The sequence below is a fragment of the Alnus glutinosa genome, chromosome 10 (genome assembly GCF_958979055.1).
Source record: "Alnus glutinosa chromosome 10, dhAlnGlut1.1, whole genome shotgun sequence".
Lineage (NCBI taxonomy): Eukaryota > Viridiplantae > Streptophyta > Magnoliopsida > Fagales > Betulaceae > Alnus > Alnus glutinosa.
The window spans coordinates 21,300,530-21,319,245 of NC_084895.1; the positions used below are offsets into that span (position 1 = coordinate 21,300,530).

The following is an 18,716-nucleotide window of genomic DNA, read 5'->3' on the forward strand; positions in this document are numbered from 1 at the left end:
AATATGCATTTTTAAATTGGAGTCATAAGGGGTACTTTTTTTTTTTTTAAAAAAAAAGCCCAATTATAAAAATTAAAACACGGTTTTACTAAAATTTAATTATATTTTTTAAAATCACGCACATGTTAAAATCAATCATTATTATTTTTTTTTTAACGAGAAGCATGTGCTTCATCCATTGCTAAACACAAAGCCCATTGGGCATTATAAAGGCAGATAAGGGGTACAAGACACCCCTACATCCATAGTCAGAACACAAGCCTGACAAAGCAGCTGCTTAAATAATAGACGAAAATTACATAAACACCTTAAGCGCCTCATTACAGATAAGTCCAATAAATATTTGCCTATTACAAAAACACACTGTGAAATACAAAGAAACAAGGGAATACACAAACAAACAACAGAAAAACCATCACTGCCAACATTAGAATCAGAAAAGCAACCGCCATCAGAGACGACGTGTGCAGAACACGCACCTTCCCCTTAGGCTCACCAGCAGAACTCTTCAAAATGTAGTCACGCATTTTGAATAGTTAATAAAAAGAAAGGACTCCTGCAATATTTTATTTTTCCAAATGTCATTAGTTAATTAACTTAATTTGACGTAGCAACTGGCAAATCGACCTAGTTGTCAGTTGATGACCGGTCGTAATATGTTTTTCTTTGACCTTTTTTTTTTTCCTTAATTAATTAATTATTATTTTTTTTTAATTTTTTCCAAAGTATATCAAACTTTAGGAAAATAGGGAAATGAAAATAAACCAAATAAACTATTTTCCTTGATTTGTTGTTGTTTTTGGTAGTGCGAAACCATTTGTGTATATCTCTTAAGAAAATATCAAAGGGAGGAAAAACAGAAAGATGGCGGAGCCTGTAGCAGGGGCAGAATCCCACAGCAACACAGCGGCAGTGCAAGCAACAAACGACGACGCTTCAGCCAGTAAACTGTGCGTGATCGTTTTCGAATTGCGTTTTACTTTTCATCCATATCTGACAATATTCCCTGCTGAAGTAGTCGTTCTCGCGAAACTTATTCATTTTTTCTTTAGTTTCTGTTTGGTTCCCGAGAAAATGAAAGAAAAATGGGGAAATTGCGAAGAAACAAAAAAGTATGTCGTAATTGGGTCCTAATCTGATTTATAGCTTGCTTGGGCTTGAAATCTACAAGCTTTTGGTGACAATGACTCGAGACTCAATTGCTGCTCTGTTATAATATTTATATACGTCGATTATGAATTTGGATAATCTAGATTTCGTAGGGTAGAGTTTTTGAAATCGTAAAATGGTTTTCAATTAAATGGTTCAGATTTTGTCACTTAATATTTACTGATAATTTATTTAATTCATTGTATCTCATTTAGTTGTACGCTGAGTTAACAAAATCTGAATCATTTAACTAAAAATAATTGTCAGGGTCTTCCTTTGGGGGCTAAGTATAAGGATTCTAATATGTGGACTAGCCTTATTGAGAAGATGGAAAATAGATTGGCGGGGTGGAAGAAATTGTATTTATCGAAGGGTGGGAGGTTAACTTTGATCAAGAGTACTCTTTCAAATTTGCCAACATACTTTTTGTCGCTCTTCCCTATTCCAGTGGGAGTGGCTCATCGTTTAGAAAAACTTTAGAGGAATTTTTTGTGGGGGGTATTGGAGATGAGTTTAAGTTTTATCTGGGTAATTGGTCTAAGATTTGGTTTGGGGGGGGGGGTTAGGCGTGAGAAATTTGATTCATTTTAATAGAGCTTTACTGGGTAAGTGGATATGACAGTTTGCTATGGAAATGGATACTCTTTGGAGAAAGGTGGTGGATATTAATTATGGTAGTACGAGGGATGGTTGGTGTTCTAAGGAAGTTGGGGGTTGTTTTGGAGTGGGAGTATGGAAATGTATTCGGAGGGGTTGGGATGTTTTTGCAATTCATGTGAGTTTTGAGGTCGGAGATGGTTATAGAGTCTTGTTTTGGCATGATGTGTGGTGTGGGGAATTACCTTTAAAGCTTCTTCCAGAACTGTTTACTATTGTGTGTGGTAAGGATACATTGGTGGCGGAGAATATGCAAAGACAAAATGGTAACATTCTGTGGAATATTTTGTTTACTCGACCTGTACAAGATTGGGAGGTGGAAGTGGTCTCTAGATATTTTGAGTTGTTGTATTCTATTAAAGTAAGGTATGAAGGAGATGATAAAATTTGTCGGATTCCATCGAGAAGGAAATAATTTGAAGTGAAGTCTTACTACAAGATTTTATCCAGTCTTATACACTTTTATTTTCCTTGGAAGAGTATTTGGAAAGTTAAGGTTTCTCCTAGTGTGATTTTCTTTGTATGGACGGTGACTTTAGGGAAAAGTCAAACTTTGGATAATTTACGCAAGATGAATATTATTGTGATGGAGTTATGCTACATGTGTAAGAATTGTGGAGAGTCCATTGATCATTTGTTCATTCATTGTAGGGTTGCTACAGAATTGTAGAGTACGATTTTGCAGCTGTTTAGTGTTGTGTGGGTTATGCCTCGATCGGTGATGGAGATGTTGGAGAGTTGGAGGGGTCAAAGGGGTAACCGGCTGTTGGTGTCGATTTGGAGAATGGCCCCATTGTGTTTGTTGTGGTGTCTATGGAAGGAACGAAATGCACGCAGTTTTGAAGATTGTGAGACTTGTTCGATTAATTTGAAGAAGTTGGTAATACAAACATTGTTTACGTGGAGAGTGACGATACAGTCTATGTTTGACTGTTCTTATTCTGATTTTTTTAGATTTGTATGCTTCTTTCTCTTTGAATTAGGGTATCATGTATACATCCTTTGTACTTTGGGTTGCACCCTTCCTTTTTTGCAATATACTTTACTTATATATATAAAAAAAAAAAAAAGATCTCTATCGTGGAGTTACCCTTCGAAAACTCAGAGGATTTTGATCCCGCACATTCATATATACAACCCTATATGTATTTTGAATTTCATATACTCATGGTAATACTAACTTTTAACTGTATTGATATAAGGTCCTGTGTCAAAAAGGGGTACATGAAAGACGATAACATCCATTTATTTGTAAGAAGACCTGTGAGGAGATCTCCGATTATTAACCGCGGTATGGTATAGTCAGTGCAAAAGTATTAAGCATGTATGATTTGTGTGATGGTTATTCTTTTGCTTTTATTAGTAATTGGAAAATTTCCTTGCTTTTGGTTTTGCAAATGTTAAGGTTACTTTGCCCGTTGGGCTGCTTTGCGGAAGCTTCTCTATCAGTTTCTTGATTGTGAAAGAGATTCGGATGGAAAAGATCACACAAGGAAACAGATATTATCACTTGGAGCTGGCTTCGATACGACATTTTTTCAGTTGCAGGTGCTTGAGTTTCCTTGTGACTTATGATAAGTTTATCTCATGATGGACTTAAGGGTTGCATTTATTTCCCAGCATCCTACAAGTTTCTCTGTTATGTTTTGTTTGTTCTATCTTTAATTTTTTTTTCCCTGTGGCAGGATGAGGGGAAAGTACCACATCTATATGTGGAACTGGATTTCAAAGAGGTGCAAGTTTGACACATTTACTGCTAAACCATGTGTTTGGTAGCAATGCACTAGCTTATTTTTGTGGTTTAGTTTTTAGGAGTGCATGTTACGTGGAAGAAACTTAGCTGATCCATTACTGCCTGATCAAGTCTGCTTTTACTTCACAAGTTCGATAGTTATTTTTCCAATAGCAATGAAATGTATTTCACTACTGTTATTTCTGTCATGCAAGAAAGTTATATGGTCTTCTTTTGGTAATTAGTTATGTCATTTTTTATTGTTAGGTAACTAGTAAAAAGGCTGCGCTTATTGAAAGTTACAGTCAGTTGAGGGACAGAGTTGGTGGAGCAGCATCTATCTCGCGAGGTAAGCTCCTGTGCTTATTGATGCTGCAGAACGCTGATTACTTTCTTTCTTAATGGGTTTGATCTGTTTTGAAATCTCACGATTGCACTTGTCCTTTTTAGTTATGTACAAATTGTGGTAAAGACATGCTTTTGGCTACCTCTTTTGTCTGTGCTTAACATACTGCCATATTGGTTTCTTTTTTTTTTTTTAAAAAAGAGGGGGGGGGGGGGGGGGGGGGGGGTAGTGGAATTAAGTTTAGCTATTATGGGGAATGTTTGCTGATATTGGTGGCAGATTGCAATATTTTTACCTGAAAATACAGTATTACAGACTATAGATCATTGATCCAATTTTTTTATTGCTGCAGTGACTAGTTTTCGGGGAAATTTTGTCACTGGTCCTTATGCTTTAGAAGGGCTTATGCCGTTTGTCTTTGATCAACTGTCTCATACTGACCTCCCATATACCCATCTATACTAAATCTTGGTGCGTGTATATCCTTTTTCCACGGGACAAATATCCTTTTTGCTAGTAACTCTAAGATGTCGTTGAAGCAATTCTTTTTGTGAAGTTGAAATTAGAAACTATTTTAACTGTATAGGTGGAGTCTTTCAAACTTCAATCTGAAATTGAAGTTAGATACTTCAAAAGTGTAATCATTTCGCGAAGTCCTATCACATGTTTGAGCTGTGGTCACTATCATACAAAAGGTTCCTCAAAAGACTCAACTATCATGCATGTATAATGAGTTACCAAGGTTGTACTTTTCCAAAGAAAAGGACGAGAGAGAGATGTGTTCTGTCAATCAGCTCTAGCTCAAATTTCATCTACTCCCCCTGTAAGAATTAGGTGAAGGGTGAAGTTGTGGGGTCTTGACCAACCAGGTGCATGTGCATACTAATAAAAAAAGGCAAACATGTAAGTCCTAGCATTTGTTATTCTATGATCAATTTGTCAAGGATAGCAAAGCTATTTACTATTCACACAAGGTAAAAACCGAGAATCAGATCGCGACATTACCTGGAAAGAATTGAGAATTGAAGAAATAAGTCGAAGGGAAAAGGTCCAGAATTTGAAGAAATAAGTTCCTTCCATTTTATTAAACAATGACAATTACATGCTAATAAGTGTTTGGTTTTCTTGTCTGAGCCTTTTGTACACATCCTGTGTACATGAGGTTTTCTCTTATTAATAATTATTTCTTATAAAAAAAAATTGCCTTGATTGTTTTTGTTTGATTACCATGTATGTTTTATTTTATAACAACAAAGTGAGATGCAAAGTACGGTTCTTCTTGGGTTGGGTGGTGTTCCTTAGACCCCCCTGGGTCTCACGGAGTGGGGCTTTGGAAGAACATTAGGAAGGGGTGGAGTTTGTTTCGTAGCCATATTGGACTTATTTTGGGAATTGGATCCAGGATCAGATTTTGGGATGATGTGTGGTGTGGTGAGATGCCCCTTAAGGAAGCTCTCCCAGTTTTGTATGACAAAGCTCGTGAGAAGGATGCACACGTTGCAGACCACTTGGTTGTGGTGAGCGGGTCCAACCAGTGGGATCTTAGCTTCTTTCGAGCGGCCTAGGACTGGGAGGTGGACGTCTGGCTTCCTTCTTCTCTTTACTGTACTCCTCCAAATTGGATCGTGAAGGGGAAGACCAGCTTTGGTGGTCTCCTTCTCATAAAGAGAAATTTGATGTTAGATCTTTCTATAAGGCTCTTGCTTGCAAAGGGGTTGTTCATTTTCCATGGAAAAGTATTTGGTGGACCAAGGTTCCCTTGAAAGTGGCTTTCTTCGCTTGGGCGGCAGCGCTAGGGAAGATCCTTACCTTGGATAATCTCAGAAAGAAGCGTGTCATTGTGATTGATAGATGTTGCATGTGCAAAATGAATGGAGAGTTTGTGGATCACCTTCTTCTCCACTGCGAGGTCGCACGCGTTGTATGGAATGCCATCTTTAGTCGCTTCAGTCTGTCTTGGGTTATGCCTTTTCGGGTGGTAGATTTATTCATTTGCTAGTGGATGGGTGGTCACTCTCAGAGTACAGTCGTGTGGAAGATGATTCCTTGTTGTCTTTTGTGGTGCTTGTGGAGGGAACGCAATGACAAACAGTTCGAGGACAAAGAAAGAACCATTGAGGAGCTTATTTTCTTTTTCTTTTATTCTTTGTGCTCTTGGACGGCTGCGTTTCTCGCACCTTTAGTGATTAGCTTTAATGATTTCCTTGTTTTGTTTTCTTCTTCTTTTTAGACGCCTTTTTTGTATACTCCCTATGTACTTGATTGCGCTTTGCGTTATTAATGATATTACTCTTATAAGAATGAAAAAAAGAAATTTTCCACAAGTTTTGTTGTTTTTATTGAAGAAGCTCTGACTGATTTTACTGTGCGTGCTCAAACTACTAAAGGTATTATCGGATAAAAGTTATATGCCACAAATTAGGTGCAACTGTGAAGTGAGCTTGTAATGGAAACAAATTACTTTTGGACTCTGATCTCAGAACTTGAGCTCTGACAGGGAGTTACATCATTTGATCATAAGTTATATGGCCTTATCTAGATTCTCAAAAGAGAAATATTCATTGTATGAATAAGCATAGAAATGCTTATTCTTGAATGAGATGGCCTTATACAATGATTATTTATTATTATTATTATTATTATTATTATTATTTTTGTGTATGAATAAGCATAGACATGCTTATTCATCCAAAAAAAGAAAAAAAAAATTCATTGTATCGACTGCCATCAACAAATATATTGAATTGGATGTTTGGCTCAGCTACATATCATAGAGAATATGTATGTTACTTTATGTTTTGTTTCCCCCTATCATTGTTTAAATTTGGCTGAAATTCAGTGATGGAAAATTGAAATTCTCTCTTTGCAAGACATTATTAACCAAAAGGCCTGAAACAATGTTCATAATTTCTTCTCATCGTGGCTGAAAACTAGACTTGTGTTTACTCATTCAGCACTTTTCATCTGTGGGCCGACAGATTTAGGATATGCTGTCGGAGTTTCCATTTGCTTTGTTACGTATTGATACAAAAGCGTGCAAAGCTGTAGTTACTCAACATTTACTGATACACCTGTTAATGTAGGACAGAAGCTATAATACCAAAATTGATGTAGAACAAAAGATACGATACCAAATCTGGTATAGGACACAAGGCTGTGAGACCAAAATTGATGAAGGAGAATCTGGACAGCAACTTGTTTTAGGGTTTGAGACAAGCTACACCGAGCATTTTGGTGGGAAAAGACTGAAAAATATTAGTGAATATGGAGTTGTAAATGGTATAACAAAATGGTAGGATTCGGAGATGAAACAAAGAAGAAAACTTAAGAGTTTTGGTGGCTGTTCGTCGGATGTGAACAGTAACCTGAGGATAGTATTTGAAATCTTTTTTGGGGTTATTTGAGAGCTATTTGATGGATAGGTGATATGAGGTTCTTTAGGATTGGATTCTAGAGAAATAATATATGAAAAATCAGATTTAATATTGATTAGAATTCGAAACAAAATTGCTGAAAATTGAAAAAAAAAAAAATAGAAAGGAGAAAAAAGAAAGAGACAAACCTAGGCATCACACCGAGAAGCGTTGCATCATACATCAGAGAAGCGTTGCATCACACAATCCTCAAGAGCTATTATTGCTGGAAATTTCATAGCTTTTTCCTTCATCACGCCATAATAAGAAAAAACCTTATATCCATATATATGGGTATTTTTTTTTGTAAGTATATATAGGCATTTAATGCCTAACCTTAATGGATTTAGATTCATTGGGCTTTAACTACTAAAGCGCCTAAGCCAAATAACTGGTGAAATCCAAAAATAAGACCTAATAACACAATAAACCCAAAAATAAGACCTAATGGATCAAAAGTACAGCTTTTGTCCAGAAATATAAAACAATAAAAATACTCGACTCTTAAAATTGAATAAAACTAAATTAAAATAAATTTGACTTCACGTTGCCTGCATTACTTGTTGGAGTTGCAGACTCCCTTTTAAGATCTCTTCTATAGTTGCAAATATAGATGAAAATGTAACTTAAGATCTTCAAATTTTCTTGCTTATACTCGAATTAGATATTTAAATTGTTCTTCTTAGACTAATTGTTCATATCTTGCTTTGCAGAGAAAGGAGAAGTGCTTGGTGATCACTACAAGCTACTCCCCATTGATTTGCGTGATATACAAAAATTAGATGATGTCATAGCTTTAGCTGATATGGATCCGAGGTTTGTGCATGGAGTCAATTCTCTTCCTTTCTTGTTAAAATTTTATAGTGTTTTATATACTTTGGGAAATTTGGGCAGTTGATGTCTCATTTTAAGGCTTGTGTAATTACCTATGGTCCAGTGATAACTATAACATTCTCTAGCTATGTTTTATTATTTACTCGTGTTTTGTACGAGTAATTATCGAGGCTCTATATTCTACCTGTGGCAAGAATTATCGTTCTATGGTTTGGTGCTGATTCTGTTTATAGATAAATTCTGATATTAAATTATCTGTTTTGTATTTGAGGGATATTCCTGCTTTATTCTGATGTTGTTATCAGCTTGCCAACATTTATAATTGCAGAATGCGTTTTAATATACTTGGATCCAGATTCAACCCGGGGCATAGTTGGCTGGGCTGCAAAAACATTTTCCACAGCAATATTTTTCTTATATGAGCAGGTTTTACACCTTTCAAACCTCATAATTATTCGTCTCTCTGTTTGTTGATTGTGCTTCTTTTCTTGGTGCTCTTGCGTTCTTTCGGTTGCAAGTTTTTGATCTTGTATTATTATATGGTTGCTTAAATTAGTATTATAATATGTGGTTTAGTTACAATTTTATCATGTTGATTTTCCTCCAACAGATTCATCCAGATGATGCTTTTGGGCAGCAAATGATCAGAAATTTGGAGGTATGGATATTCTTTCTTTAATAAATTCGGCTTCATTCTTTGAATCATTTATAGTTTTTTTAGCTCTAGGAGTGGATCATATGAGCCCTAAAGATGTTAATTTACTTGGATTAGGATCCTCTAGAGTTCCTAGGGTAGAGTTCTTGAAATTCCAATCGTAATTTTCAAATTAAATTGATGAGATTTCATTACCTCAACCTTTACCACTTTTGAAATATTTTTAATTTTTGTAAATATTGAGTTAGTAAAGGTGGTAAATGTTGAGTTAATAAACGTGTTAAGTGCTGAGGTGACAAAATCTAGACCATTTAATTTGAAAATATTAGTTGTGATTCTAAGAACTTTACAAGATAGAGTATCCTAGGAACTCTAGAGGATCTTGATCCATTTTACTTATTATTTATCCTTTGGTGATAGATGAATAATATATAGGAAAGCTTGAGGACACAATGTGAGTGAAAGATCACCATTAGTGTGGTTGCATCTCTTGTATACTTTTTCGTGTTCGAGGGATTTGCCTCTTCTTCTAATAAATTATTATTCATTAAGAAAAAAGAAAAAAGAAGAGATCACCAAAGGGGAGCACAAAGTAGAATGAGGAAAAAAAAGAGGAGAAACGTATAATAGAACATGCCCTAAACTTAATTACCATGAGCAAACTTATAATTCCATTCACCATAATGCCAGAGAAGCGCTACGATAGAGTGTAAGTTCCATCCATCTCGTACTAATTATAGGCAAAAGAGTGTAGGGATTTTCAGGAAAGCACTTAACAAATAATAACCGAGTCACTTAACTTTCTGCAGCTGTGCTTATGTGATGAAATTTGTTGCCTTCAATTGTGTTGATAAATTGCAAAGATTCTCTCTGATACCTCTGTTGAACAGAAAAAGATATTATCAGGGGTAGAGTAGATAGCAAGGAAATAGTTGGTAAACAAAATTTGTTTGGGGTAATCATATGTTCCTTTCCATTTCACATGGAGGCAGAAATGCCAAAGGATGGTGGTTTAAGCATTTTGGATACTCACGGTAGTCCCCATTGCAGCATTCTTCTTATATCTAGTGAGCCAGTGTTCTAGTTTCTGATTGAAACAGAGCTGTAAACTATTTCATTTTTTGTTTGTGTTCATTTTCTTCCTTTATTTATTTTCTTAGTTTGTTTCCTTCTGATGGACACAAAAGATTCTGTTTGAGGAAACTTTTTTTTTTAAATAATTAAAATCGAAATGTATCATTAAAAGTGTAAGGCGCCTCGAGTACACATGAAGTAATAAGTATACAAGAGAAAATACCTAGCTAGAATGAGCAAAAAGAACAAGGAAATCAGAAGAAAAGTCCAAGAGAGAAGAATCTTCTAGAAATTTAGAGCGGCATGTTTTTCTTGAAGAAGTGAGTTGGAGACAGAAGTCTAGGGCTTTGTGGTTAAAAGAGGGTGACAGTAATACTAAATTTTTTCACCGGTTGGCTAACTCGCATAGAAGACATAATATGATTGAGGCTCTAGTGGTGGATGGACAATTGACTGATGATAGGACAGTTATCCAAGATCACATTGTGGAATTCTATAAGAAGCTATATAGTGAGCAATATCAGTGGAGACCAAGGGTAGATGATTTATCTTTTCCCTCCATTGATGAAGAGGATAGAATATGGCTGGAACGTGAGTTTGAGGAAGATGAAATTTGGGCGGTAATACAGAATTTCAAAGGCGATAAGGCTCCTGGGCCTGATGGTTTTTCTATGGCATTCTTTTAGAGGTGTTGGGAGATATTGAAGACTGATATAATTGCGGTACTAAAGGAGTTTCATTCTATCGGAAAATTCGAGAAGAGCCTTAACGCAACCTTTGTGTCGTTGATTCCAAAGAAGGCCAGAGCGGTGGATATCAAGGATTTTCGACCTATCAGTTTAATAGGTGGAATGTACAAAATCATCTCAAAGGTCCTGGCAAATAGGTTGAAGGCGGTTTTGGGGAAGGTTGTATCACATTCTCAAACTGCGTTTATTGAGGGGAGGCAAATATTGGATTTTGTTTTGGTGGCCAATGAATGTGTGGATAGTAGGATTCGTTATGGAAATCCGGGCATTATTTGTAAATTGGATTTGGAGAAGGCGTATGATCATGTTATTTGGGAGTTTCTGCTTTATGTTTTAAAGAGATGTGGTTTTGGGGAGAAATGGCGTGGCTGGATTGCACATTCTATTTCTACTGTTTGTTTTTCCATAAATATCAATGGGTCGCCTTTAGGGTTCTTTCGTAGTTCTCGAGGTCTTCGACAAGGGGATCCTTTGTCTCCGCTCCTGTTTGTGATGGTGATGGAGGCGTTTAGTCGATATATGCGGCAGTGGATAGTGGGCGTTTATCGGGTTTCTCAGTGGGTTCGAGTTCCCAAGATGCTATGATGGTATCCCATTTATTATTTGCAGATGATACGTTGATCTTCTGTGATCCTATTATTGACCAGGTCCGAGACTTGAGGTGTTTGCTGCTTTGTTTTGAAGCAGTTTCGGGCTTAAGAATTAATTTGTCTAAGTCTGAGATGGTTCCGGTGGGTGCGGTAGGGGATGTAGAGGAGTTGGCTAGTATTCTTGGGTGTGGTGTGGCCTCGCTTCCGATAAAGTATTTGGGTCTTCCGTTGGGTGCTAAGTATAAAGATACTAATATGTGGAATAGCATTGTTGAGAAGATGGAAGCTAGACTAGCGGGGTGGAAGAAAGTGTGTTTATCTAAAGGGGGGAGGTTAACTTTGATCAATAGCACTCTTTCAAGTTTACCTATGTATTTTCTATCTCTTTTCCCTATTCCAGTGGGAGTGGCAAATCGTTTGGAGAAACTTCAGAGAGACTTCCCTTTGGGGTGGTATTGGAGATGAATTTAAATTTCATTTGGTTAATTGGCATACGATTTGTTCTTCAAAGGTATCGGGGGGGACTAGGAGTGAGAAATTTGGTTATGTTCAATAAAGTCTTGATGGGTAAATGGTTATGGAGATATACTATGGAGAGGGATGCTCTTTGGAAAAAGGTGGTGGATGTCAAATATGGAAGTATGAGGGGTGGTTGGTGCTCTAAGGAGGTTGGGGGTTCTTTTGGGTTTGGCGTGTGGAAAAGTATTAGGAGGGGATGGGATGCTTTTGCAACTCGTGTGAGATATGAGAGCGGGAATGGTTCGAAAGTTCTATTTTGGCATGATGTATGGTGTGGGGAGATTCCTTTGAAGAATCTTTTTCCAGAATTGTTCCTTATTGCTAGAAGAAAGGATGCTTGGGTGGAGGAAAATATGCAGAGACATAATGGCACAATCATGTGGAATATTGTGTTTTCTCGCCCAGTTCATGATTGGGAGGTCGAAGCGGTTAGTAGATTTTTTGGGATGTTGTACACCCTCAAAGTTAGTAGCGAGGGAGAGGATAAATTGTGTTGGATGCCAGCGCGAAAGAAATTTTTTGAGGTAAAGTCTTACTATAAGGTTTTATCTAGTCCTATTTAGTCTTCTTTTCCGTGGAAAAGTATTTGGAAAGTTAATGTTCCCCTGAGAGTGGCTCTTTTTGTTTGGACGGTAACTTTAGGGAAAATTTTAACTCTGGATAATTTACGAAAGAGAAACATTATCGTGATGGAGTGGTACTTTATGTGTAAGACTTCTGGAGAATCCATTAACCATTTGTTTCTGCATTGTATGGTGGCTACAGAATTGTGGAGGACGATTCTACAATTGTTTGGGGTGGAATGGGTAATGCCGGGGTCGGTGAAAGATATGTTGGGGAGTTGGAGGGGTCAGAAGGGTATTCGGACTTTGATACCGATTTGGCGCATGGCTCTGTTGTGTTTGATGTGGTGCGTTTGGAGGGAACATAATGCACGTTGTTTTGAAGATTGTGAGACTGGTTTGTTGAATTTGAAGAGAAAGATGCTACAAACGTTGTTTATGTGGAGAGAAAAAATTCAGTTTATGCATGAATGTTCTTATTTTGAATTTATAGATAGGTGTTCTCTTTTTTCTTTAAATTAGGGGCTTCTTGTATACGTCTTGTGTACTATGGGTTGCACCCCTTTGCGCCTTTTCAATATATTTTACTTATCAAAAAAAAAAAAAAAAAATAATCATCAAAGGAGAAACAAAAACTGTTGTCCAAAGATACAAAGTTATGAAGAATAAGGACTTAATCTCCTCCAATGTCCTCTTATAGTCTTCAAAACTTCTGTTATTACTTTCTCTCCATATATACCATAAAAGGCACGAAGACACCATCTTCCACACAACAACACTCCGAGTTCTGCCAGCAATCAATCAACAAGTATACAGGTCGACTACTCGTCTAGGCATAACTCAAGATAGTCCGAATCGACTGAAGAAAGCATTTAAAATGGCATAAGCCACCTCACAATGAAGAAGAAGATGGTTCACAGACTCACCATTCGTCTTACACATGCAACCCTTGTCAACTACAATGACGTCCTGCTTCTTGAGATTATCCATAATAAGGATCTTTTCTAGAGCCGTGGGCCAAGGGAAAAGGCAGCCCTTAAGGGAACTTTATTTTGCCAAACACTCTTCCAAGGGAAGCGTAAGCCTTCACTACAAACCAAGGTACTATAGAAGGATCTAATCTCAAATAACCTCTTTTGGAGGGGACCCACCACATCTTATCTTCACTTTCTCGTCTCACTCTAGCTGAATACAACATCCTGTAGAATGAGGCAAATACATCCACCTCCCAATCATGAGCCGCTCTAGCAAAGCTCACATTCCACTGATTGAAACCATCAAAAAGCTCCAAGTGAGCCACAACAGAGTGCTGCTATTTGAGGAAACATAGAAAGGGGTTTAAGAGATATTGGGGAGAGAATGTCTTTTGACCTAGAGAGAGAGTTGGGTTTGACTTGTTAACTTTTATGTTTTTTGACCTTGAGATGTTGAAATTTCGCTACAATTGAAATGAATAGATTTCTGAATGGGTTATTAGCCCTTGTGTGGTGTGTGTTTGTTGTAGAAACCTTCCCCCTGAAACTGAGATTTTTATGGCAAGGAGTCCCTAATTTGAAAACTGAGATGTACTATTCTAGTTAAAAATGGTTTGTAGTGATTATACATGTGTAAATTTTTATGGAAACAAAATAGATAAATAAGTTCTGGCTGATCACTTGTACCTCAATCTGCATCTGCATAGTGTATACTCTATTGCCAATGAATTCTCTAGCTGCCCTCACTAGATAGAAAATTGCCATCATCGTTCTCAACATGTATGGTTGATTTCAATGTTTTAGTCCATCAGATAAAATTATGATTCTTACCTGATCTTAATTAAGTTTTGTTTCTGCATAAAGTTTGGTCTATATATAAGATCCTTTGTTGCCTTTTCGTTTCAGAGTCGAGGCTGTGCACTCCTGGGAATTTATGATACACCAACTTTACTTGCAAAGGAAAAACTCTTTCTTGACCAGGGATGGCAGGTATATCATGTAATTTATTCTCTTGACGATAAAAAATTTCTTCTGATATAATTGTTTAATATATATATGCAATGTCGATGAAAACATCTAAGTTCAAAAGGTAAGCAATACTTTTAAATGACAATAGAGAAGTCATCTAACCAGCAACGCTGTCAATGGTTGGGTCAGGAATTGGGATTGCTCCAAATAACCCAATTAAGGTGCATTTATCAATACTAAAAATGAACTGAAATATTTGGATTTAAATTCAATTCTTGAGATTTGTTTATTAATTGAAATGAATTCGGACTTATACTTGACCCCATTAGGTTTAAATTCAAGTAACATATGTGACCAGGTATTATGTAATTGTATATCAATAATTGGCCCTTTAATTGAAAAAAAGAAGTAAAGTTTATACCTATATATAATCAAGATTTGAACTCAAAGAGAATTTGAATTTTTCTCATTTTGTGGAATTTGAAGTTGGCATTTTGAAAAGGTCACATATGTGGTTTTGACAAATGGATTTATATGGATTGATGGACGGATTGTGAATGGAGGGATTGATGGACTGGGAAGGCAGTAAATGGTGCCTTGGATTTGTTAGCCGATAAAATATACTGCAATTGGACTATAATTTTTAATTGATGTTTCTTACTTGATGTTATGTAGTGCTGTACATGGGCAATTCAATTTTGTTCTGCAGATGGTTATCTGTTCTAGTCATCAATTTATGTATGATCTTCAAAGTAACCCTTTAAATGCTTTTTATATTGTGGAATTTTTCCCCAGATCTTTTTGGGTCTTGCAGTTTGAGATGTTGCTAAAGTTGATTCAAATTTGGGTTTTATTTCAGTTTTTTTTTTTTTTTTTGTTACCTGTTTGAGGACTATATTTTGCCTTTTCTTTTGCTATTTCATTGAATCAATCCTCTTTATTTTTATTTATTTATTTTTTATTGAGTACTGAATTGATCTTCTTTATCTGTTACATTAATTCTGATACTTTATATGTGGATATCAGAGGGCAGTTGCTTGGGACATGCTGAGAGTTTATGGTAATTTTATTGAAGCTCAAGAAAGACGAAGGTATGTGCTCCATAAATCTCGTGAACGAAGTTCATTCTTGTAAACTTTGCCAAGTGGTCTGTTACATGATAGGCTGATGGGTAGTGGGCATACTTTATTTTACACCATCCTATAGGGTCTCAGCTAAAAATCTGTTTTCTCATGAAAACATCCTTAAAGATTTGTCCTGCCACTTTCTTAGAAGTCTAGCCTGTATATGTTAGCTAAAATCTCTACATCATGTTTCTATTGTCTAATTACATACTTGTATGCAAGGGTCCATGAATAAATTTTGTCCATCTTTCCTCCCCAAGAAATGTCTTTAACAATGTAGTACTTGTACTGTAACTAGTTTTCAACATGATAGAGTTCTCTAAGTAAGTGGGGGGCATTTTACAGAGGACTTCTGGGGATCCTCCTTTGTTCTGAATTTGAACTTTCAAGATCTGTTGCAATCCAACTTGGTTGACTTTAAATAACTGACCTGATGTTAGTTCTGTCTTCTATCTTCTTAACAATGAAATTTATGTGAGATAATGTTCCAATTTTGTGACAAAATTTTAAAATCACTGATGCACGTAATACTCTCATACTATATGTTTAATTTTTTCCTCCCTAAAAGCTCGCTAAGTTTAGCATTGAGGTCTGATGTTTATATGTTATAAAATAGTCAGTATAATCATTAATCTAATTTTGACGTGTTGTATGAATTAGTAAAATTGGTTGTCTTTCAGAATGGTTTAATAGTTTCTGCCTCTTGCATTGAGTACATTGTTTTTGGTTTAATCAAACCAGATTAGGAATCTGTACTTGTTTGAGACAGGATTAATTGGTCAAGTTCTCATAGTGCTACCTCTCATTCTGACAAGTGGTATTGCAAACTTCGTAGGGCACTATTTACTCCATATTGGGACTTATTTGAACTGCATTATCTTAAATTGTTTAACCAATGGATACCTAATTAAATAAATTGGGTCCTTGGTACTGCATACCGTCTTCCCCTCCTGAGGTTTCTTCTATCTATCTGTTTATCTTTTTTCTTTTTTTCTTCTTTAATTTGGTCTCAAATATCAATGCTACTGGATTTTTTGACCTGGTAAACAACATTTTGGAAACTCGGATGTTTAAAACATTTTGGAAACTCCAAACATCTTTACTTTATGAAAACACATGGATACAAAGTATAGTGCAACTGCAATATTCTTCTTGGGACATTGTCAATTTATGATCAAACCATAATCACTGTGGGACACATCATATTTGCAAGTTTTGATGTGAGCAATAGTTGCCTGTAATGTCGAACTTTTCATTAGGTCTAAAATTTTATTCTCAAGTGAATGGACAGTAATTTCTAATGTGGAAGTATTCTTGGAAGTAGAATCTTAAATATACGGATAATCAATCCATGTGCTTCGGTGTGCCATTTGCCCTTGTGGTTGCTTCCTCCACTGAAGGGGAGAATCACTGCTTCCTGCCTTCCGGGACTTTTTTTTTTTTTTTCTTCCAGATTTTAGCTTTACTCTGATCCCTTTGATTTAATAACTACTTTAGTTGTACAAAGATCCTATGGTTGTGAAATGATGGAATCACATTTTGCTTTATAAGGTTCTAAAGTTTTTTGTTTCTAGTAGGATATGAAGGATACTTCTTTCCCTGTTTCTCTTTCTATCTTTCTGTTCTTTTTCTCCACTTTTTCATTGGTAAGCTCCTTTCTTTCTGAAATATTCTTGGGAAGATGCTCATCTGTGACATCTGTTGATTAGGATTGAACGGCTGGAGTTGTTTGATGAATTTGAAGAGTGGTACATGATGCAGGCAAGTCTCCCTGATTTTTGTTGTAAAAGAAAAAGAGCGCTAACATTCTTTGTCCTCTGTGTGTGTGTGTGTGTGTGTGAGTGAGTGAGTTGTGATGCCATTGTGGTCCATATGTGTAGGACCGGTAGTAACCAACAGTCCAGTTGTTGGGAGGCTGCTCACTCCTCAATAGTATTGGTTGCATGACCAATACGGCATACCTGGCTTAATATTATTAGTATTATATTATTCTTTTAAATTTATGTCCCAAATTGCTGATTTTCAGGAGCACTACTGCGTGGCTTATGCAATCAATGATGCCATGGTATGTCTATATTTCCGATATCTGGCTTTACATTATCTGCCATGTGATTTTCCTGCAACTCTCTGGATATTTGCTGTTGCGGTCATGCATTCCAAATTGAGATATTTGCTATTTTGTAGTAAAGATTTTTCTTTGTGCGTCATAATTTGCATCTCTATAATCTTCTTGTACCTTGAGAAAGTAGGATCTACCATTTCATGTTATCATGTTGCCCTTTCAAGGGATGAGATTTTGGAGCGTCCTACTATACATATCATCCGAAACGTTCAATTAAGAATCAATTGGTTGAATTTAGCATTGCTCTGCTTATTTTTATTTCAATCCATCTACTAAGTTAGCCGCCAGGGACGGTCCTGATTTTTTTGTGATGGTGATACAGCATGATTTTTCTTTTTCTTTTTTGTTTGTTCTTTTTGGTGGTGAGATTGCATTATATTATTCTGTTCACGCAAGAGGGGTACGATTTGACACTTTTTTTCTTTGGTTTTCCTTCTATGCTTTTCAGGGTCTCTTTGGGGATTTTGGTTTTCCCAACGACCAGCAACACATGCCGAACCCCTCATCAGTACCGCCATGAGAGAGCATGGAGATACGCCATATCATATTTTATTACCAAGTTTAGTGGAACTGGTAAAACGTGTGACTGACACGTGCCAGTCCACCAACTAGGGGATTGTCAGGTAAAGAAGGATCTCTCAACTACTAGTTGGTCTTGCTAAAGTCTCCAAAAGGATAATGACTTGTGTGGATGCGTCTTTGTGCTTTGTTTGTTTGCCCCAAAGAAAACAGATCCTTTTTTTCTTTCTTTCTTTTTCTTTTCCTTCTCTGCTAGCTGTTTGGCAAAGAAAACGTGGTGGGTTCCACTCAGCACCATCTATATCTCATTGTTTTGGGTTGTGGGCTCTTGGCCATGTGGAGAAATAGAAAGATAATTTGCATGGTTGGTTCCCTTTTGATGTCATTTTCTCTCTTCTTTTTTCATTTTTCTCTTTGCTTTTCTTGTATTTTGCTTGGATTGACCTTAAACGCCAATGAGATTGTTAGAATGTGCAAGATCAAAATGTGGCATTGTGACCAAAATGGTACTTTCCCAAGTAAAAAATGCCCTCATTTTTCGGATTTGTTTGGCCCAACTGCAGGAAGTACATAGATCAGAGTAAGAAAATTTTGACTGTTCAGATTGGGGTAATGAGGTGTATTCCTCTCTGGGAATATGCTTTTCTTACTCCATTGGTGTACATAAAAAGGTCATGGCTCTTCCGTGAAGAAATGGCTATTTTGTTACTTCAAGCGATAGGTAGGA

The 18,716-nt window shown here is 36.5% G+C and overlaps 1 protein-coding gene across 1 annotated transcript; it reads left to right on the top strand.

Annotated features, from left to right (window-relative positions):
* Positions 1–764: 764 nt before the first annotated feature.
* Positions 765–18,374, top strand: LOC133879939 (leucine carboxyl methyltransferase 1 homolog). Its single transcript, XM_062318763.1, has 13 exons — positions 765–950; positions 3,009–3,097; positions 3,212–3,354; positions 3,492–3,539; positions 3,806–3,887; positions 8,011–8,113; positions 8,437–8,557; positions 8,742–8,789; positions 14,162–14,245; positions 15,251–15,315; positions 17,058–17,109; positions 17,375–17,413; positions 17,919–18,374. Exons 1-13 carry the CDS (start codon positions 865–867, stop codon positions 17,988–17,990), a joined length of 1,032 nt encoding a protein of 343 aa, XP_062174747.1. The 5' UTR covers positions 765–864; the 3' UTR covers positions 17,991–18,374.
* Positions 18,375–18,716: the final 342 nt, after the last annotated feature.

Bases quoted from the DNA above. Each gene is read 5' to 3' on its own strand.
- LOC133879939 (XM_062318763.1), top strand. From the start codon at position 865: ATGGCGGAGCCTGTAGCAGGGGCAGAATCCCACAGCAACACAGCGGCA. The intron at 3,098-3,211 runs GTATGGTATAGT...GCAAATGTTAAG, and splicing joins ATCTCCGATTATTAACCGCG to GTTACTTTGCCCGTTGGGCT. The intron at 14,246-15,250 runs GTATATCATGTA...TGTGGATATCAG, and splicing joins TTCTTGACCAGGGATGGCAG to AGGGCAGTTGCTTGGGACAT.